The sequence below is a fragment of the Balaenoptera borealis genome (assembly GCF_965194805.1).
Source record: "Balaenoptera borealis genome assembly, chromosome: 7".
Lineage (NCBI taxonomy): Eukaryota > Metazoa > Chordata > Mammalia > Artiodactyla > Balaenopteridae > Balaenoptera > Balaenoptera borealis.
Genome location: NC_138864.1, coordinates 6520598 through 6542929, shown reverse-complemented (window position 1 = coordinate 6542929; position 22332 = coordinate 6520598). Strand labels below are relative to the sequence as shown.

Genomic DNA, 22332 nt, shown 5'->3' with positions numbered 1-22332 from the left:
AGTGGCTGTATCAATTTACATTCCCACCAAAAGTGCAGGAGGGTTCCCTTTTCTCCACACCCTCTCCAGAATTTATCGTTTGTAGATTTTTTGGTAATGGCCATTTTGACCTGTATGAGGTGATATCTCATTGTAGTTTTGATTTGCATTTCTCTAATAACGAGTGATGTTGAACATCTTTTCATGAGCCTTTGGCCATCTGTATGTCTTCTTTGGAAAAATGCCTCTTTAGATCTTCTGCCCATTTTTTGATTGGGTTGTTTTTTTGGATACTGAGCTGTATGACTTGTTTGTATATTTTGGAGATTAATCCCTTGTAAGTCTCATCTTTGACAAATGTTTTCTCCCAGTCCGTAGGTTGTCTTTTCGTTTTGTTTATAGTTTCCTCTGCTGTGCAAAAGCTTTTAAGTGCAGAACATTTTACTGCACCTTGTTTTTTCTTGCCACATCAGTATTTGTAATCCAAGCAGCTTGGTGTTTTTAGGCTACGAGGTTGTTTCCAGCATTTTGCCGTCATGGGCAGCTCTGCGGTGCAACCGCTCGTTCGCTCCCATGGGGCGTGTGGGTGCAGGTGCCCACGTCCGTCCTCAAGGCACCTGACGCTCTCCCAGCTCTAGCACTGGGCTCGGGGCTGGCTGGGAAGAGAGGGAAGCTCAGGCCTTTTATGAGATTCACTGAAAGAATGAAATTAAGAAGATCTGATGCCACCATCTTCAGTATTTTGTAATTTAATGAGAGACCTCAGTCCAGAATCTGGGAAGTGTGATTTAGATATAACCTCTTGGGGCTTTTTTTCAAGTTTTCTTTAGGAGAAAAGAAGTCTCTAGTCAGTGGTCTGTGTTTTATTATAGTGACAGTGCTTTCCTCTTAGGTGTTGATTGGAAGGATTTTGGAGTGTATATATTTTATAAAGTATTTAAAACCAAGGGCTGTTTTATAGAGCATCCTGGGTTTTTCTGATGAAGTTTGAACCACTTTCTCAAAAATTACGGAATCAGATTTGTAGGCAGCAAGGACACATCTGAGTGTTCTGTTTCCCACTGGTGTTAACGTCACTTATTCCCACGTGAAGACTGTGCTTCTGGGGCGGTGGGTGGTGTGGGCTGGCAATGTGGGTGGTATCTTGGTCATCCCCCCTCCTTTTCTTTTTTGGCTGCGCTGCGAGGCTTGCAGGATCTTAGTTCCCCGACCAGGGATTGAACCTGGGGCCACGGCAGTGAAAAGCGCTGAGTCCTAACCACTGGACTGCCGGGGAAGTCCTTCCCCTTTTTGACTTAATTGATTTAGTCTCTTAATTTCTGTTTCTTGTTTTATAATTTTAATATGCAAAGATCTGTCCCTTGGAAGTTACCCAGAGGCAGTCAGTAATTTATAGTGATTCATGAACCTTGAGAATCAAGGATTATAAGTGATGATGTCAATAGTGAAAACAAAACTTTAATGAATTAAAATATATATATATATATAAGAGAAGATAAGTTCTTTTCAAAGGACCCCAAGTTTAGATCTGTATGTAAGTTATCTACATTTTTAAAAATTAAAAAAAATTTCTTTTAACTTTTTGTTTTATATTGGGGTATAGTTGATTAACAATGTTGTGGTAGTTTCAGGTGTACAGCAAAGTGATTCAGTTATACACATACATGTATCTATTCTTTTTCAAATTATTTTCCCATTTAGGTTGTTACATAATACTGAGCAGAGTTCCCTGTGCTATACAGTAGGTCCTTGTTGGTTATTCATTTTAAATACAGCAGTGTGTACATGTCAATCCCAAACTTATCTGGAGAAAAACATGGTCAGAAAGGATACATGCACCCCAGTGTTCATTGCAGCACTATTTACAATAGCCAGGACATGGAAGCAACCTGAATGTCCATCGACAGAGGAATGGATAAAGAAGATGTGGTACATATGTATATATTGTATACAATGGAATATTACTCAGCCATTAAAAAGAATGAAATAATGCCATTTGCAGCAACATGGATGGACCTAGAGATTGTCATACTGAGTGAAGTAAGTCAGACAGAGATAGTTGGGGGTAATCCACATTTTAAATTATAATGGCTTTTCTCCTTGCCTCATCCTCCCTCCTCCAAGGTCCCCAGATCGTGCACGGGCAGGATCCCATAATGTTGGGGGGCACCCCATCCGTCCTTTGCTCTGACTCTCAGGCCCACAGTGGTTCCCCGTCCGTGAGGTCCTGTGTCACTGTGTGGCCCTGGGCAGGTCACCCAGCATCTCAGAGCCTGTGCCCTCATCTGCGACACTGGGATGGCCACCCTCACAGGTGTCAGAGTCGTCTCGGTTTCACTGCGCCCGTGTGGGTTTCACCTCGTCCAAGGCACACATTTACCCAAGGCGGGCGGGTGTCCTCCTCGTTTCTGCAGAGGTGGGCGTGAGCAGGACAGTGTGTGGGGTCCGTGCCGGTCCCCTGTGATTCTGTGTCCAGTGCTGTGCCCAGGTCTGCCCTGTGCAGCCTTGCCCATCCTCTGTGGCCGTCCTCCCTCCCTGGTCTCCGGACTTCGTCCAGTGACGCCACCTCGTCTGAACGTCGGCTTAGCAATCCCGTCCTGTGCCCGACGCACAACCTCTGAGCGTCGGCTTAGCAATCCCGTCCTGTGCCCGACGCACGACCTCCGTGCCCGCGTGCTCCCGCTGCAGAGGTGGGGACGTGTCTCAGAAGTCCAGTGATGCCACCTCGTCTGAGTGTCGGCTTAGCAATCCCGTCCTGTGCCCGACGCACGACCTCTGAGTGTCGGCTTAGCAATCCCGTTCTGTGCCCGACGCACGACCTCCGTGCCCGCGCGCTCCCGCTGCAGAGGTGGGGACGTGTCTCAGAAGTCCAGTGATGCCACCTCGTCTGAGTGTCGGCTTAGCAATCCCGTCCTGTGCCCGACGCACGACCTCTGAGCGTCGGCTTAGCAATCCCGTCCTGTGCCCGACGCACGACCCCCGTGCCCGCGCGCTCCCGCTGCAGAGGTGGGGACGTGTCTCAGAAGTCCAGTGATGCCACCTCGTCTGAGTGTCGGCTTAGCAATCCCGTCCTGTGCCCGACGCACGACCTCTGAGCGTCGGCTTAGCAATCCCGTCCTGTGCCCGACGCACGACCCCCGTGCCCGCGCGCTCCCGCTGCAGAGGTGGGGACGTGTCTCAGAAGTCCAGTGCCCTGGCTGAGGGTACGTATTAGCTGTATTCCCCGTGTGGTTCAGTGCATCCTTGTAGCTTATTTATTGTATACCCAGTAGTTTGTGTCTCTTAATCCCCTACCCCTGCCTTGCCCCCCGACCCCACTGGTAACCAACTAGTTTGTTCCCTGAATCTGCTCTGTTTTCTTATGGTCACTAGCTCGTTGTGTTTGTTAGAGTCTAGGTATAAGTGGGATCCTACAGTTCAAATAGCATATTTCCAACAAGTCTCTCAAAGTACTGAGACGTGAAACCCTAGGTCCTGCTCACACACATGGTCAGACTTAGACCCTGGTCCCTAAGGACACACAGTTTGCAATGACGGGGTCATTCTTTGCTGCAGGTAGTTCTCATGGCTGTTTAACCTGCGCCCTCCCCCTGCCCTTCCACCAGTGCCTGATGGAGAAAGGCGAAAATTGGCGTTCTAAAAGGGATTCTTTATATTTGCATAGGAAAAAATAATAGATTTTTCAAAGGCAAAAACGTACGGGGCACAAGCTGCCAGTTGGGAATCTAGCCCTTAGCGTTCGGTTATGGCCATTTTGAAAGCTGAGTGTATATTTTTCACTTCAAACAGCTTCGTAGTTGTAGGGTCCCCCCACACCCAGCCCCCAGAAAGAGAGGCGTGATTCTTCAAAGCTTTGTTGCAGTTTTCTCCCATTTTTTTTCCCTTGCCAACATCATAAAAAAAGGGAATAATAATTGTAAAAGAAAAAGATGAGAGCGGTGGTTCTCAACATCAGAAACGCCCGAGGAGCTTAGAACAACGCCCCTTCCCCCAATTCGAGATCTTGTTTTCCCTGGTCTGGGGTCCAGCCCAGGTAATTGGAGTTTTAAAAACTCCCGGAATGGATTTGCCGTGCAGCCCAGTGGCGGGCGCCGGGTCGGCCCGAGTGTACCGCCTGACAGTCCTGAAAAACGTGTTGCTTTGCAGGCCTCACCCCCAAAGTCTCTGATTTAGTAGGCCCAGGTCGGGGCTGAAATTTGTATTTTAACAAGTTCCCAGGTGATGCTTGTGCTGTCTGTTCATAATCTGAAAACCCCAGGGTTGCTGGGTTCTGGTTAAGGGCGTGGACTTCCGGACTGAGCTCTCTTACCTTCCTCAGGCCTTCTCATCACTAGCCCTGGGACCTTGACCATCCTGCCTCATTTCCTCTTGTAAACAGTGGGAATCATACACACACAAATCCATAGACACAGTGAACCCAGGGCCTGGTCTAAACAAGTACATGGTTTTCTTTATGTTGGAAATATATAGGTGGAAGGAGGGTGGGTTTTACTCAATTTGATCGTAAGATTTATTTTTTAGTTTATTCTGATTTCGGTTTATATTTCTCATGAAAGTTATAATTTCATTGAAATTACCAGATTTCTTTCTTTACTAATGCCCATGAAATTACCATATGATGAAAAAAAATCATTATATTCCTTTTTTTAATTAAAATTTTGTGTATTGGTGGGTTTTTAAATTGTATTTTTAAGAATTTTGTCTTTTATTATCTTTCTTGGAGTTTCATAAATTTTGTTATGTTTTACTTTCTGGTTTGTTTTTGACCAGATTTCCTTCCTTCTGGTTCAAGGCTGGATTCACATTGTTTATATAATTTCTTTTTTCCTTTGTAGACGGTGCAAGAGTCATGGCCTTATTAGTTCTCCTGTCATTTCTCTTGCTTTGTGCTACGTCTCTCCACGAGGGATGGTGCTCATTGACCTAACTGCCCAGAGACGGTTATTGTATTAATTTTCTCCTCGGGCCAGCTATTTAGGCCAGTGCTCGTTTTTAATTTTCAAGTGGCTGACTTGTTGCTTTTTACACATACGTTTTTAATTTCTAGCTGTGTTGTGTTTGGCTCTCGCTCAGGGCAGGTTGGCACGGTGGCCGGCTGTCCCTGTGTCCACCCTGGTACCCGTGGAATCGGGTCTGTGCCTTCATGTCACAGGGGGGAAGGGGCTCAGCACAGGTGTTTCTTAGCTCAGAGATCTTTATGTGTTAGCAAGATGCACTGCTATTCTTTGTGGCTTAGTATTTTTTAAAATCATTTCACAGGTGTTTGTAAATATTTGCACATGTGCACTTTTCATGCATATTCATTAATTCTGTCTCATCATGGCAGGGTGTTGTGCATTCTTTTTATCCCGGTTTGATTCCTTCCTTTGCCCTCAGTGATCAGCACAAGTGTCCAACAACAAACGCTTTTTCTCAGTTTCTCCTTGGAGGTCTTAGGGGTTTTGGTTGGTTGGTTTGCTTTTAGTGTAAACTTTTTACTGAAGCATAGCATCCATTTTTATAATTCAAGATTCGTGTATAGTGTTGATCTGTTAGTTGGAGGGTGAACACCTAATACTGCTTTTGCTCGTTACTAATTACACTTTTATCTGTGTGGATTAGTGTTTCTTTGTTTTAATGATACTTTTCTATCATTGCCGCCACTGTTGTTGTTGTGTTTGAGTGTGTGTCCTTTGCCTGTTCTGTCTCTGTCTCTCCCTTTTCTAGCTCTCTTTTTAAAGCTTTTCTGTTTCACTTTGCTTTGGGTATTTTGTTTTACGTCGGAATATGTTTGAATATTATTTTCGGAAGAAGGGAACTGGACAGTTGACATTTATTGCTCCACGTCGTCCGTCTTCTGAACCAGTTTCTTCTGCTTTGAATGCTTCCTCATCTGCCTGTTTTCTATTTTCCCTTTGATGTTTCAAGTATTACTAGTTTATTTTTATCCTCTTATGATGATTGAAAAGGCAAGTATTCTGCTTTCAATTCTGCAAGTGATTATCTTAAAATATCGTGAACATTGCTCAGGTATATTTTCCCTGGTAAGGAGCAGGATCTCTGCCTTTTATGAAAGGTACAGATTTCTTTTTAACAAATCCTACAGGGATTCATTTTAAGATTTGAGACTTCTCCTTTCGATTTTAATTCTTCTGTTTTTTCTTTTAAAATTTTTTTGTTAATTTTTTCCAGTTTTATTGAGATATAATTGACATACAAAACTGTGTAAGTTTAAGTTGTACAGTGTAATTATTTAAGTTTATTATGAAATGACCACAATATTTAATGTTTAAACTAAATTTTATTATTTAACCTGCCCACCAACAATTGTACTATTTAGTTTTACGCTATTATACATTATATGTTATACATTGTTTACTATACATTGTATATTATGCTGTGATGCCGTTTAGCCTTATTAGTTGGCAGATGCTTCTTGAGGCCCTACTACGTGCTGTCTGGGTGCGGCAGGCATCCAGGCTGAGTTTTTGAACGAGGAGGGGTTTAGTAACTACCCACAGTGAGCTTGGATTGATGTCCAGTGCTGGCTGTGGCTGTGGCCAGAGATGACAGGGCCATAAGCTCACAGCGCGTGCTGCAGGGTCGGCAGAGGCAGGCGTGTGGGTGCTGAGCACCTGAGGGTGCTGCAAGGGGGGCGGCGTTTGCGGGGGGAGAAGAGAAAGAATGAAACAGACGCTCTGGGGAGCACAGAGAACATTTCCTGAGGAAATGGAGCGGAGTTTCTCAGCAGTATTAAATGCACATTCTGGATGTGTGGTTACCTGAAAACAGAAAGGGCCCATTCACACAGTCTGGGATTCAGGGGGTCCTGGGCGCGGCTGGCTGCCTTAAGCAGAGGCGTCGTGTTTTTCTAGGAGTGGGTCGGAGATGGAGGTGGGCACAGGGGCCAGTCTGGAGCAGGTGCCTGGAAAGCAGGGGGCAGTGTGGGGATGGAGCGGCCAGTGGGCAGCAGCCTGAAGGCTGCAGGAGGACAGCCCGTGAACCTGGAGGTGGGCGCGGACTGCAGGCCCCAGCCTGGCCCTGTTTTCACACTGTGGGTCGCAACCCATCGTTGTGCCTGGAAGTCAAGTCCGTAGGTCACGAAAAGCACCTTTAACGAGGAGAACAGAGCAGAAGGGGAAGGGTTGGGGCGGGCTGCTTGCAGTCTTCGCACTGGCTGAGCCGGGGTCGCGGGGAGGCTGCGGGATCCACCCGGGCGCCCGCTGCGCCCACCACAGTCAGCCTTCTCGGCGGGCGGAGTGCTGAACAGCTTAAATCCACCATGAGTGTCATCTGTAGTTGGTCGTGATGTGAAAGGCATGAATAAGCACGTCATCTGCGTCAGCCTGAGTCTGCAGAGCTCCAGGGAGGAACGCCCCACGTACTTTTCAGAAAAAGGGTTGTTGAGTGCAGCACTTTTCAAGTTTATGACAATTGTACCGTTTTAATTTAGTACACATTGCCCTTAAAGTGAAAAAAAAACCACATAAACATGAAAAGAACAAAGGCATGTTCAAGTTCAGCTGCTGGGTCCAGAAGTGTAAATATTGACAGTGTTAAGAAAAATGTTGACTCTAGAATCAGCAAACTTTTGACTTTGCCTGAACTGTGTTTCTGAACTACAGTCCAATAAGGAAAACAGAGCAAACTTTATGAAGAAGATTATTTAAATCTTTATCACAAGTTCAAAACTCAGTCGAAATGGGACATACATTCTTTAGAGTAGAATTCACGCACAGGAGGACTGAACTTTCAGAATTAAAGGGACGTATGGAAACAAGACAGCAAGCGGAACTTAGCAAGGAGCCCCTTGCATCAAAGGAATGGAAGAGACAGTAGTGATTGGTACAATTTCTTCATAATTCTACGCATGTTAATGAGAATGCCTTTTATCATCATAGATAGAAAGTTGCAATATTGACCTGCTTTGTAAACTGTTCCTCAGTATCTGTATGGAGCACACCATTTTTGTTAAATCCACCAATGATTTAAAATTTAACCTCTTTAAAGTAGCGCACTATATCATTACCTCTGTACTGTTGTTAGGGCATTTAGAAGTAAGGTTTCCTCAGACTTACAGACATAGAGAACAGACTGGTGGTTGCTACAGGGAAGGGGGCTGGGAGAGGTAATGGGTTGGGAGTTTGGGGTTAGCAGATGCCAACTGTTAACACAGATAAACAACAAGGTCCTACTGTACAGCACAGGGAAGTATATTCAATATCCTGTGATAAACCCTAATGGAAAAGAATATGAAAAAGAATGTATATATGTGTATAACTGAGTCACTTTGCTGTACAGCAGAAGTTAACACAATACTGTAAATCAACTATTTCAATTAAAAAAAAAAGAAGTGAGGTTTTCTGTCCAGAGTGGGTACAGGTTTTTTAGTCTCCATGAGAACAGGATAATGATAGAGCTTTTAGTCTGTCAGGTATGGGTGACAAATTATGAGATAATTTTTATGCAGGACTTGATGGATGGGTTCAATTTCACCTCCTAGACAGGTGGGTTACACAGAGTCACAGAACTGAGAAAGGCTCAAGATACATCAAAATGGAAAAGCTTGAATAAACAAGAGCTATATTTGGAATCACTGCCTTATACGTCTCTGAGCTTTAGTATCCTAAGAAATTCTGCCGACTCTCATGGTTGTATTATAAAAATTAGTGAAAGCTGTTAATTTATTAAAGGAAGCTCACTGATTAGCCAACTTATCAATAATTTTTTTAAACATGGGGATAAAATATGCAAAACATAAAATTTGCCATTTTAACCATTTTAAGTGTGCAGCTCAGTGGAATTAAGTACGTTCATAAAGCTGTGTAAACATCACTGCTGTCTATTTCCAGAACTGTTTCATCATCCCAAATGGAAATTCTGTGCCCATTAAACAAACCCCCCACCTCCCAGACTCTGGTAACCTTCATTCTACTTTTTGTCTCTCAACTAGGCACCTCATACAAGTAAGATCATACAGTATTTGTCCTTTTGTGATTGGTTTATTTCACTTAGCATAATGTCTTTAAGGTCCATCCATGTTGTAGCGTGTATCAAAATTCCATTCCTTTTCAAGGCTGAATAATAGTCTTTTGTTTGTTTATAGTACATGTTACTTATCCATTCATCCTTCAATGGACACTTGGTTTAGTTCCACCTTTTGGCTATTGTGAACAGTGCTACTGTGAACATGCATATACAGGTACTTGTTTGAGTTCTTGCTTCCGATTCTTTTGGGTGTATACCTAGAAATAGAATTGCTGGAACTTGTGTTAATTCTGTGTTTAATTCTTTGAGGAATTGTCATGCCATTTTTTATAGAGGCTGCATCATTTTACATTCTCACCAGCAGTGCAGAAGGGTTCCAATTTCTCCTACATCCTCACCATACTTATTATTTTCCTGGTATCTCATTGTGATTTGATTTGCATTTCCCTAACGACTAGAGATATTGAGCATCTTCTCATGCTTGTTGATCATCTGTGTATCTTCTTTGGAGAAGTGTCAAGTCCTTTGCCCATTTTTGAATTTGGTTCTTTGCTTTTTTGTTGTTGAGTTGCAGGAGCTCTTTATTTATTCTGGCTATTAATCCCTTATCAGATATATGATTTGTAACTATTTTGTCCCTTTCTGTGGGTCTTTTTCACTCTCTTGAGAGTGTCCTTTGATGCACAAATTTTTTTAAGTTTGATGAAGTTCAGTTTATATGTTTTTCTCTTTTGTTGCCTGTGTTTTTGGTGTCATATCCTGGAAATCATTGTCAAATCCAATATCATGAAAATTTTTCCATATGTTTTATAGTTTTAACTCTACATTTAGGTCTTTAATCCATTTTTAATTAATTTTTGTTTGTAGGGTAAAGTAAGAGTCCAACTTTATTCTTTTGCATGTGGATATCCAGTTTCCCAGAGCCACTTGTCGAAAAGACTGTCCTGTTGCCCAGTGAATGGTCTCAGGACCTTTGTTAAAAATCAGTCCACCATGTGTGAGGGTTTCTTTCTGGGCTTTCTGTTCTATTCCATTAGTCTATGTCTGTCCTTATGCCAATATCACACTGTCTTGATTACCATAGTCTTGTAGTAAGTTCTGAAATCAAGAAATGTCAGTCCTCCAACTTTGCTTTTCTTTTTCAAGATTTTTTGGCTATTTGGGGTCCCATGAGAATCCTTATGAATTTTAGAAACATTATATCGATTTCTGCAAAAAATGCCAGTGGGTCTTTGATAGGGATTACATGGAATCTATAAATTGCTTTAGATAGTATTATCATCTTAACAATATTAAATATTTCAACTCATGAATACATAATGTTTGCCTTATAGCTTATTTATGTTCTTATAGCAACATTTGGTAATTGGTGCACAAGTCTTTTGCTGCCTTGGTTAAATTTATTCTTAATTATTATTTTTGATGCTATTTTGAATGGAGTTGTTTTCTTAATTTCTTTTTCAGATTTTTCATTGTTAATGTTTGGAAACACACCTGATTTTTGCATGTTGACTTTTGTATCCTATAGATTTGATGAATTTATTTATTTAGCTCTAGGGGGTGTGTGTGTGTGTTTGTAAATTTTAGGGTTTTCTACAGATAAGATCATGTCATCTGTGAACAGAGATAACTTTAGTTCTTCTTTTCCCATTTGGATGTTGTTTATTTCTTTTTCTTGCTTGATTCTTCTGGCTAGAACTTCGTATACTTTGTTCAGTAGAAGTGGTGAAAGGATCATCCTTACCTTCCTTGTTTGTGATCTTAGAGGGAAAAGCTTTCCATCTTTCATCATTGAATGTGATGTTAGCTTTGGGTTTGATACATCTTATTAGAGACCAGTTAATCCAAACCTTTTGCTGTGTCTAACTATAGTTTTCTTTTCCCAAAGAACCTACTCAGCAGGGCTTATGGGATATGTATTTTTCTGGCTGGGAAGCAATCACATCCGGCAAATATTGGGTCAGCCGAAAAGTTCGTTCGGGTTTTTCTGTAACATCAGAAAAACCCGAACGAACTTTTTGGCCGACCCAGTACTTTCATAGGTGATATTTAGGTGATAAAACTGGCACATTTAAATATTTTCAGCACTCTTAACCCCCATTACGTTTGCAGCTTCCAGGGGACAATAACAGTACGTCTCCGTATGTCGACTACGTCCAGGAGTTCCTGAGGGCGTGCGAGGTAGGGCAAGCAGGATGCATGGGTGAGGGGGGAAGAGGGCAGTGACAGCGGGGGAGGTGGGGACGTGGGACAGCCTGATGGGAGGGGCACAGAGAGGGTCCTTAGGGGCCAGGAGGGCTGTCCTCTGTGCAGAAAGGAGGGGCCCGGAGCACACCGACCCCTCCCCCAGGCCATTGGGAGTGCGGTGAAGGGGAGAAAAACAGCGCCCCCAGGAAAGCGCGTCTGCAGTGAGGGCGGAAGGCAGGAGGAGTGTTTGTTGAAAGGGCTGAGGGGTGGGGAGGACGTGGTGGGCGCCGGGCAGTGGCCCATAGAGTCGTCAGACCCACGCGGCCGTGTGTTTGCGGTGGGGAGGCCTACGGGGCATCGTGGCCTGACCCTGGGATCTTACAGCAAGTGGCTGGGGTGTTACGTGTGTGTATTCGGAGATTTATTTTAAGGAATTGGCTCCAGTGAGGGTGAGGCCGGCAAGTCTGGGATCCGTGGGGCAGGAGTTTGCTACAGCCTCGAGGCCAGATTCCTTCTTCTCCAGGAAACCTCCGTCTTTGCTCTTAAGGCCTCCAGCTGATGGCACGAGGCCCACCCCCAACGTGGAGGGGACTTGCTTCAAGTCCAGCGTCTGCAGATGTTTCCACTTCTACAGAATGCCTTCGGAGCAACCCCCCATTGGTGTCTGGTTAAAGGGCTGGGTGGTAGAGTCTGGACAGACGGACACAGGAGACGAAACTGCCACGGGGGCGAGTGGCCTCAGGGCTGGAACAGTCTGAAGGCCTGGGGGCTGTTGGTCCTGCGGAGGCGGCAGGGAGGCCACCAGCCTCACCCGTCCTGCCAGGGGGGGACAAAGCACCTCTGCCATCTTGTTACCATTGCCAGGTCTCTCCAGCCCAGTGGCCTCTCGCGGGCCGTCCTTGTGTTTCTGTGCTGGTGATTTAAAGAGTCCCAGAGACCTTGCAGAAGACATAACTGGGTGACAGTAAATGCTTCTGTTCCTTTTAGCTGTGAGGACAGTTTGGTAGTGTTTTAATAATTTTGGGTCTGTATTAGTTTTCTAGGACCCCCATAATAAAGTATCATAGACTGGGTGGCTTAAACAACAGAAATTTATTTTCTCATAGCCCTGGAGGCCAGAAGTCTGAGGTCAAGGTGTGGGCAGGGCTGGTCCCTCCTGAGGCCTCTCTCCTGGGCGTGTGGATGGCCGTCTTCTCCCCGGGTCCTCACGTGGTCGTGCCTCTGTGTGTGTCTGTGTCCTCATCTCTTATGTTGGATCAGGACCCACGGTAATGGCTCATTTTGCCTTGATTACCGCTTTAAAGACCCTACCTTCAAATATGGCCACATTCTGAGGTCCTGGAGGTTAGGGCTTCAACATGTGAGTTTGGGGCGGGGTGAGGGGGACACAGTTCAGCCCATAACTGGATCTGACCTTGATTTTTTTTTTGCCATCATGTTTGGTGGAATTAGTATCCCTAATTTTATGCCCTACCTAAGTCTTTCAGTTTTCCTCTGGGAAGCTTCTGTGAGTCTTTTATTTCTGAGTTCTAGAAAACTGAGCCTGTGAGTTGAGGGAGAAATCCCGTGACGATTTCTGGTCTTTCCCGGTCTGTCCTCTGAGTCCTGCGCGTCACATTGTGCCATTGTGCTTTAGCTCATCCTCTCTGGGGGCTGTTTGCGGTGCTTCTGGAATTTCTCTCCCGTGGATTTAGTTCCCTGCAGCGTTGGTTCTGCTGGAACCAGCATCGGTTTGTCTTGTCCTGAGCAGGTCCTTGTCTGTAGTATTTCTTCCAGTCCCTTTTTTCCTGGGTTTTCTATTCTTTCATTGAGAGAAGCGAACCATTTTCTCAATTTTTCTTATTTTTCTCATAGTAAAGCTACTTCAGGGAAATAAGCCTTTACAGGCCCCGGAGGGTAAGATTGGGAAACAACTTCTCAGCTCTGTTTCCCGGTTCACGCATCATCGAGGCTCTGGTTACTGTTCACTGAAACGCAGCCTCAGGGGTGAGCCGTCCGCTTGGAGGGGACACTGGATGCCTGCCTGTCCCCGTGGGGGCGGAGGGTGTCCCTCCACGTAGCCCTGGACGTGGCAGGTGGCCCTTGTTGCTGTCTGGTTCTCTCCCCTCTGACAGCGTGATGCTGATGGCCCCCTGAGCCCCCTTTGTGAACCCTGCCTGCGTGGACACAGGCCCTGAAGAGCCAGGCAGTGTCTCTCCGCCGGTGCTTCCTGAGAGTGAGGCTGGGGGCTGCCACGGAGAGAGTTCTGTTACCAGGGAGCAGCTGGAAGGATGGGTGTGAGCCCAGCATGTGGCCCAGGAGCCCAGAGTGGACACTGACTGAGCTGTCGTGGGTGGTGGTGATTGGTGAGGGGCAATTCAGGGGGGCTTCCTGGAGGAGGTGATCCCTGAGCTCAGTCCTACAGGGTAGCAGGACTTAGCTGCTGATGGAGTTGAGAACAAAGCCTGTGGGTGCAGAGGCTGGAGAAAGCCTCCCATGGTCAGGAGTTACGAATTTTTCAGGGCCGCGGGGCCGCAGAGGCACCGACGGTCCAGGATGCCTCTGGGGTGGATTATGACAGAGAGTGTTAATGGCGGTTGCCACTGTTCCTGAAAATGTTCTTAATTCCGGTGATTTCTGAGAGAGAGGAATGGTGTGTGTGTGTGTGTGTGTGGAGCAGGCGAGGGGACTCTTCACGACCATGACACTGGTTCCTTTCTCTGCCTGGAATCCCCCCGCTGCGGTCCAGAGTGTGACTCGTAACAGTCTCCTGTCCTCGCGGAAAGAGGTTTCTTGGAGAATGTCACATCATAGGTGGTCTCTTGTCTGTGAGCGTCAGGCGTGGCGTTTTTTTGTGTCCAGAAACAAAGGGGTGCTGGGTCCCCGGTCTGGACCAGGGTGCTGTGCGCCCCACCCCTGCCCCAGTCCTCTGCATTTTTCAGGGGGTGGGGTGTGTTGGGGTCGGCTCCGAAACGCTCACTGACTGTCTTGCACAGATCAGGTGTGTGGTTGTACCCCAGGAGATTAAGGAGGAAGGCAGGACCTCCCTGCCCGGCCTGTCGGGGGCTCCTTGCAGCAGCCGAGTGTGCATCTTCACGGAGCTGGTGTCGCCCCGGCTCTCCTGGGAGTCGGCGGGTCTTAACGTCCATTCCAGAGGCCCTGCCCATGAGTGTTGTTCCCAGCCTGGTGCCCGCAGGGAGCGCCTGGACCCGGTAGGTGGTGGTGTGACGTCCACTGACAGTGGCTCCTTCTAGGCTGCGGCTGGCGGAGGCAGCATTTACACGGCGGGTGCTCAGAGGACGCCGGCAGCGCCCCAGCACCCCGCAGTGCTTCTCTGGACTCAGGCGGTCTGTGTCGCCCAAAGTCTCGGAAAGCCTTCAGGATGTTAATCACTGTGGATGGCCGTCCCCCTCACCCCTCTGCGTGCCTCTGCCCCACGGGCCCTGTGACCACAGGTGGCTGCTCGAGGTTCTGGTGTTGGTGCCAGCCCCCTGGCGCCCCCGGAATCCGAGTGGTGTCCGGCGTCACCTGTGCAGGCGCGCTGCCTGTGAGCCGCCGGTGAGCGGCGGGCTTTCCGTCTGGCCGGGCTTCTCACGGTCTGTCTTCGTTCCAGGTGCCGCGGCCCAGTCCACGCGATTTGAAGACGGCAGGAAGGAACCGATGGCTTTAGCGGGCGGCCCAGATTCCTTTCTGCACCATCCATACTACCAGGTATGAGTGAGTGTGGCAGCGGATTCTGGCAGTGTGCTGGCCAAGGGCCGGGGCACAAATGTAGCTCATAACCTGACCATCCATCACTAGCAGGTCAAGGAGGAAGTGCTGAGCGGGGGGCTGTGGACGCGCCCTTCAGCGCCAAGACCAGGCACTTTCGCACGGCCTTCCTTGCTTTGCTTGGAAGAGCTCGTCACTGTGACCGCAGCCTCCTTTTCTACAAGATTTGCATCGTAGCGCACACTTCCCTGCAGTGAAGCGGGCCCTGTGTTATCCCCCGCTGGGCCCTGAAACTCCAGGTGGTGAGTGGGAAGGGTGGCGAATGTTGGGATTTCAAGCAGAGGCGTGAGCTTCTGGGGCGAGGAAGTAGGAAAGAGAAGGTCCTCGGCCCAGCGGTGACCTGCCTGTCACGGGTGGAGCCCTTCCCACCCCGATAGCATCAGGCAGGCTTTGTGGGACTGCAGGTTCACCTGCAGCCCTTCTGCATGGGCTGTTGGACGAGTTTCATCTGTAAGTGTCCTTTATCTCCTGTGGCAGGTTTTTGTTTGAACTTTGGCTTTATGGTGTAGACAGATACATTTGATCCTTAGATCTTTGGATTCGACAAGTGAATCTTGGTTTCTCCTTCTCAGCCCTTCAGCATGTGAAGCACTTATGCCACCTCTCTCTCAGTGCCACCTCTCTCTTGGCTTCTGTTTTTCCAGCAGGAGTCTTACGTTTTGAAGTCCCTTGATCTGATATTTGCACTTCTCTGAGCTTGCTTTTCTCTCCCTTCATCTGTGAAGTCTGTGCTTAGCTGCAGTGATGATAATTTGCCCATAGCATAGGGGCTGCAGAGAGGTGTCTTTTTAATTTTTTTGGTGTCAAAGAGAAAGAGGTCTTGGAAGAAAGACTGGAGATTAGGAGTAGCATTCACTGTGATTACTGGATTTGAGGCAAAGCCACAGTCAGTTTCAAGCGAGACAAGGGGGCTAAAACCTTTGCAGAGCCGTGAAGTTTGCTGGTGGCCCCCAGCCTGTTCAGTGGGTGAGTGTTCTCCAGGTCCTGCCCTCTGCCTCCTGTGTGATCATTCTCTGGGTCTTAAAGAGGCCGGGGTTGCCTCACCCTGTCGACTGAAGCTCCGTGACGCCGCTATGGGTCATGGGTTCAGCTCTCACTTGACCGCTCAGCTTCGGCTGGTTGTCACCCCAGCCTGCCAGCCTTACACTTGGCACCGGTGCTCCCAGGGAAATGGGTTCAGTGAACTGCAGGGAAAACCTTCCCCAGGGAAGTGTGTCTGCAAGTTAGCTGAGCAACGTCCTCTTTGCTGGTCACAGAGTGAACCGTAAGGGCCAGATAGGACGTAGGGAAGGTTCCACCCCAAGGCCCTCTTAGCTCAACCCACTGGCATCTCAGATTTCCTCTGGTCCAGGCAGGGATGGCAGGAGTGCCAGCTGTAGCCAGTGCCTGGCTTCGCGGACGTGTTAGGTGTAGTCGCCGTCCCAGTTGCCCAAGGCTCTTCCCAGGAGCCAGGAGGCCGCGGACCCACGGTGGGCCCTGCCAGCGGAGCCTGTCACCCCGGGAGGAAGGGCTCCGTCATGCCGTGCCGCGGCTTTTGCAGGCACTGTTGCACTCCTGCGAGAGTCCAGCAGGCGGGCTTGGCAGCTCTTACCCTCTGTTCCTGGAAAAATCAGCCGACAGTTCCAGAATTTCTCAGAACATGGGATGATTTACAACGCGTTCGGTCTTGAGTAATCTGCAGTTACAGCAAATAGATACATCTCCAAGTTTTTAGAGAGAAGAATTTCTTTGTAAGATCGTCAGCGTACAAATAATGTTCTCATTCTAGCTGCTCACTCATCGCTGTGGCTTGGATTAGGGTTCAGTCAATGAGTCGCTGCTCAGTCGAGTTTGTTCTGGACATAGAAGCACCAGAAGGATTTTGTGCATTTAATCACCCTGCTTCCTGCTTCAGGGACAGAGGCAGCAGGTTGGTGGGGGGCATGGGATGGGGGTGCTGGTGGAGGGGGGGTGAACTACTTCACTGTTTGACTTAGGCTGTTCCTTTAAACTGTGATATTGTCATGGTTCTGTGGTCTTGGGGGAAACCATGGGATGCCTCAGTGTCCCTGCTGGTGAACAGGGTGCATGGTGTTGTCAGGGTGACGCGGGAATTTGGAGAAGGGTGTGGAAGTTACCCGGCACTGGGCCAGCCTGGTCTTAATCGCCCACCCAGCGTCGTTCCCTGTAATTCCTTGGTTTTTTTTGTTATTTGTTTGTTTGTTTGTTTTGTTTTGTTTTGTTTTTTTCTTTTTGGCTGTGCGGTGCAGCTTGTGGGATCTTAGTTCTCCGACCAGGGATCGAACCCGGGCCCTCAGCAGTGAAAGTGCGGAGTCCTAACCGCTGGACCGCCAAGGAGTTCCTCTTTAATTCCTTGGATGTTGATTGAATGCCAGCCAGGTGCCACCTGCAGTGTGAGCGCTGGGTGGCAGCTCTTCTCCAGCAGCTGCTTTCCTGGGGCTCTTGACTCCTAGTAGGGGAGAGGGTCATGGGGAAACTGGCAAATGAGATAATCGTGAGTAATGATCATGATTCTCAAGCAAAGAAAATCCGACAGCGGGAGAGAGAGAGGCCAGGAAGTCAGGGAGACCCCCCTGGAGGGAGTGCCCAGAGCTGCGGGGCAGCACCCGGGCCGGGCTGGGGCAGAGCCTTTTCAGGGGCCAGAGGCCAGCACACCTGGCCTGAAGAGCCAGGGAGGGGTCTGGATTTCAGTCACTTAGGAAGGAGAGTCTTTGAGGATTTGTAAATAGAGGCCTACAGCCCACTGTCTGCAGTTCTAAAATCCCCAAAGCTCTGAACCGAGAAGTTTCTTCATGGCTCACATCTTGCAGAATCTGACTCGACCTGTCGGAACTGGGTCCCTCAGGTACACCGGGGGGCTCGGTGTCCGGGCCGCCCTGGACCCTGGGTCATCTTTCTCAAGTCCAGAAAATTCTTATTTCCTATCCATATCCTCCAGGGTTCTGATTATGCACCTATTATGAGGTACATTTTGTTTCTTTATTATACATAAAATAACATTCGCTATCCTTCAGAAACACACACACACACACACCCAGGAAATAAAAATGAGTTCAGGTACAGACATTTGAGTAAAGTGTTGAACTGTGATGTAGAAACGAGATGCTTGAATGTAGGTTTGAAATTTGAGATAGGTTGTTAAGGTTCCTGTCAGTCCTTAAAGATCTTGGGGGAGAAGGTGTCCTTGATCCCACTGACAAGAGACAGTGGGTCTGAGATCCTGCGCGGCCCCTCATGGCGTATGGAGAGGAGACGGCCCTCGGTGACAGCCTGCACACCCAGCCTTTTCAAGCCTAGCCACCCCAAGAGAAGGCCGCTGTCCTGGCCTTCCTTGTGGCTCCGCCCTCGGCATCGGTGAGATTGACAAGAGTCTGGAGAGTATGTCCCGCTACAGGAAAAACAAGTGGATTGTTGAAGGCCGGCTCCGGAGACTGAAAACTGCTCTGGCCAAGCGAACTGGGCGATCTGAGGTAGAGCTCAGGGGCCAGAGGAAGGCCTGGGGCGGAGGCGTGGCCTTCCGCGGATCATGGAGGAGACCAGTGGCGTGGAAGAGGAGGAAAAGGAGGAGACTGCAGCTGCCGTCCGTGGCCATAGGGTTCGAAGAGATGGAGAGGTTGATATCACAGCTTCTAGCATCCCAGAGCAAGAGCGCCAGAAAGGAAAACTCAGCAAGCGTCAGCTCTTCCCTCACACAAAGCGGCTTCGCTCATTCCAGATACTTCGGGCAGTCTCCCTGGGTTAGGACCGCTCCTGGGTGTTGCCCTCTTTGACCGGTATCTTTGTGGAAGGAACCGAGGGGAGCTTAGTTCCTGAGGATGTGATAACTCAGGAAACGGATTCCTTGAAAGTGGCAACACCCAGCCCAGCCTCCTTCCCTCTGAAGGGTGAGTTAGCAGGCTTCAGCACCTTTGCCACCTCTCTTACCCAGGCCCGAGGCCAACCTCGGAAAACTAAGCCTGGGTCTCTGCAGTCTAGGCACCTGGAATCTCCTATCAAGGGTCAAGGTTCAGAACAGCCTCAGGCCCAGCTTCAGCCAGAGGCTCAGCCCCATCCTCAGCTTCAGGCTCATGAATGCAGTTTTTTGTGAATTTAAATTTATTTCTACCTATATTTTTAGGACCAGTCTCATTTCTAATAAGGGGAAAAAAAGTCTACAGAAAAAAACTCCTGTTTTTGCCATGTGATGTTCCACAAGTGCAGCTATAGAAAAGTGCTTGTCAGTTGAATAAAAACCACGTTTGATAGAGGGGAAAAAAAAAAAAGATTACTGGCGAATCTTCAGATATTGAATCCAAATATTTATTTCTACTTTTATAATATTTTTTCCGATTTCTGATTTGAAAATGCATCCACTTGTATTAGAAGTCAAACGTCGTAGAAACTGTCCTTGTGATCTTGCCCTTCTGCAACTCCCTTTGCCAGTACAGGGTGAAACAACAGCCTTCCCGCGATAGCCCCTCTTCCCCTACATCCCCATCTGTAATTTCATGAATTCTGTCTCGGCCCCACGTCTCTGCAGGTTGCTTCCTTTGGCCGCATTTCAATTGTGCATTCCTGAGCCTTCAGGCCAGGAGCCTTCCCTTGCAGGGCAGGGGTTGGCAAACCACAGCCTGTGGGCCAAATCTGGCCCCTGCCTGCTTTTGTAAATAAAGTTTTATTGGAACACGGCCATGTTCCTTCACTTAACATCTCGTCTGTGGCTGCTTTTGGGCCTCACCAGCAGAGCTGAGCAGCATCTGGCCCTCTGCAGACCACCTCCTGTGTTAGAACATCTGTTAGTGCAGTGAGTCTTCTGGGTGGACAGAGGCCCAAGTGCGCCTCCTTGTGTCCACTTCTCTCCTCCCTCATCGTGGGGACGGCAGGGACAAGACTCAGCCCACCCGTGAGACCTCGATTGCCAATCACACACAGCTTTGGGTCTTCGGTTGGGTTCACATCTGGTTGCTCCATCTCTCAGCAGCGTCTGAAGGAGCTGGATGCTCTCATCCCTTATGGTCTGGACTTGGGATCATTCTCTGGAATCGAATTCCATTCCCAAAGTTGGTCACTGTCATTTATTTTTTAGCCAAAGAGTCGTCCTATGGCTTCTCCGTTTCTCATCTTATTCACCCATACTTTGGCAAAGAGACATTTTCATTGGACTTCGTTTTCTTCAAGAAATTTGTGGACAGTTCCTCCCACTCCTCATGGTAGGGGGAGACGGTTGCCAAGATCAGCTGAGACATCACTTATTTATTTTTATCTTTTTATTGAAGTGTAGTTGACTTACAATGTTGAGTTAATTTCTGCTGTACAACAAAGTGACTCAGTTATACATATATATGCATTCTTTTTTTTTAATATTCTTTCCCATTATGGTTTATCACAGGATATTGAATATAGTTCCCTGTGCTGTACAGTAGGACCTTGTTGTTTATCCGTTCTATATGTAATAGTTTGCATCTGCTAACCCCAAACTCCTGATCCATCCCTCCCCCACCCCCTTCCCCCTTGGCAACCACAAGTCTGTTCACTATGAGACGTCACTTACTTTTATGAGACTCTTCCAGTGGATAGGACCTTCACCTAAAGCGGTTTTGCAAATCGTTCAAGATTATTTCTGAAGTTAGTAACAACCACTATTTAATAAGAGATGTTCTGCACAGTGAAGCTGGCAGTTGATGAATGCGTTGACAACACGCTCTTCGTGACTGGACGCCTTTTAGGTTCTCTGTGCGTGCCTTGCTTACAATGTCACTGTGAGAATGAAAGTCACTTATGTAGAGCCCCTGGCCTTGTCTTGGCACATAAACAAACCTCATTAAATGGGAGCTGTTATTTTGTTACACGACGTGAGCTGCTGATTTGTTAGAGGAGTGTAGATTCTTTTTTAGCAGTAGAATTTGTAAGTGATTTTTTTTGTGATGCCTCTGTCACTTCAAGGTTATAATCTTTTCAAGTCTTTGAAATCACTGTAGCAAATTCACTTCAAAAAGAGGGCTTCCCTAGTGGCGCAGGGGTTAAGAATCCGCCTGCCAATGCAGGGGACATGGGTTTGAGCCCTGGCCCGGGAGGATCCCACATGCCGCGGAGCAACTAAGCCCGTGTGCCACAGCTATTGAGCCTTCACTCTAGAGCCCGCGAGCCACAACTACTGAGCCCGTGTGCCACAACTACTGAAGCCCGCACGCCTAGAGCCCATGCTCCGCAACAAGAGAAGCCACCGCAATGAGAAGCCCACGCACCGCAACGAAGAGTAGCCCCCGCTCACCGCAACTAGAGAAAGCCCATGTAGCAGCAACGAAGACCCAATGCAGCCAAAAATAAATTAAAAAAAAAAAAAAAGTAGATGATACTTGGTTTGGGTAAACATTTTCTCCCTGATGTGACAAACTGTAGTCAATTGGTTTTATTTATTAGACTCCTGGATGGTCAGTGACGTGTTAGGAAACAGCACATGAGTTTACATTTTCTGTCACTTGTGGAATCAGTTGAACGCCCTTTTCTTTAAACACTGGGAGTCACGTGGCTGATTTGTTCATTCCCTTCGTGTTCTGGGAATGATGGGCCGACCGCGGCTGGATGCTGGGATCAAGACGCAGGAGGAGGGAGCCCTGCCTTGAGAGACTCCCAGCCCTGGTGGGACAGACAAGCAGAGGAAACAGAAACCATGAGCCTCAGCCATGAGCTTCGTGGCGGGGGTGGGGGGGACCAGCAGGGACCCCGCACCATTTCCTGATGGAACCCGTCGCTTACCACTCAGTGGAGACCGGCTAGTGGGGAGAAGATTCAGCACTTCTGGATCCTCGACTTGGGTTCTCTGACTTTACCCTCCACCAACCCTCAGAGGTGGGACCTTCATACCTTTGTGATACCCATTTTACAGGTGAGAAAACCAAGCCGCTAACTATGTGCTGGTTGGCATGCCAAGGACTTCACTTGGATTTTCCTGAGTAGGAATCTTCCCACAGCCCTTCATGTTCTCCCCTTTTCAGATGAGAATAGCAAGGCAGACAAGGCCATTTCCCCTACCAGGTAACAGGTGTGTTTTTTGGGTTTTTAAAAAAAATTATTTATTTATTTATTTATTATTTTTTTGGCTGTGTTGGGTCTTCGTTTCTGTGCGAGGGCTTTCTCCAGTTGCGGCAAGTGGGGGCCACTCTTCATCGCGGTGCGCGGGCCTCTCGTTGCGGAGCACGGGCTCCAGACGCGCAGGCTCAGTAGTTGTGGCTCACGGGCCTAGTTGCTCCGCGGCCTGTGGGATCTTCCCAGACCAGGGCTCGAACCCCTGTCCCCTGCACTGGCAGGCAGATTCTCAACCACTGCGCCACCAGGGAAGCCCACAGGTGTGTTTTTCTTAACGTTTGTATCTGTGGAGGGTGTGAGGGTTCACATTGTCGGGACTGCATGGGTCCCACTCTCCTCAGAGCCTTGCGATGAAGCATTGTGTTTGTGTCCTGGGATTCACAC

General features: G+C 47.9%; 1 protein-coding gene across 1 annotated transcript in view; it reads left to right on the top strand.

The window, feature by feature from the left end:
* Window positions 1–22332, top strand: part of GRB10 (growth factor receptor bound protein 10) — a 171141-nt gene that overhangs the window by 15319 nt on the left and 133490 nt on the right. Inside the window, exon 2 of the mRNA XM_082400525.1 lies at window positions 14726–14823. Within this exon, the coding sequence (XP_082256651.1) occupies window positions 14773–14823 (51 nt within the window). The 5' untranslated portion in view covers window positions 14726–14772. The remainder of the gene's footprint in view (window positions 1–14725; window positions 14824–22332) is intronic.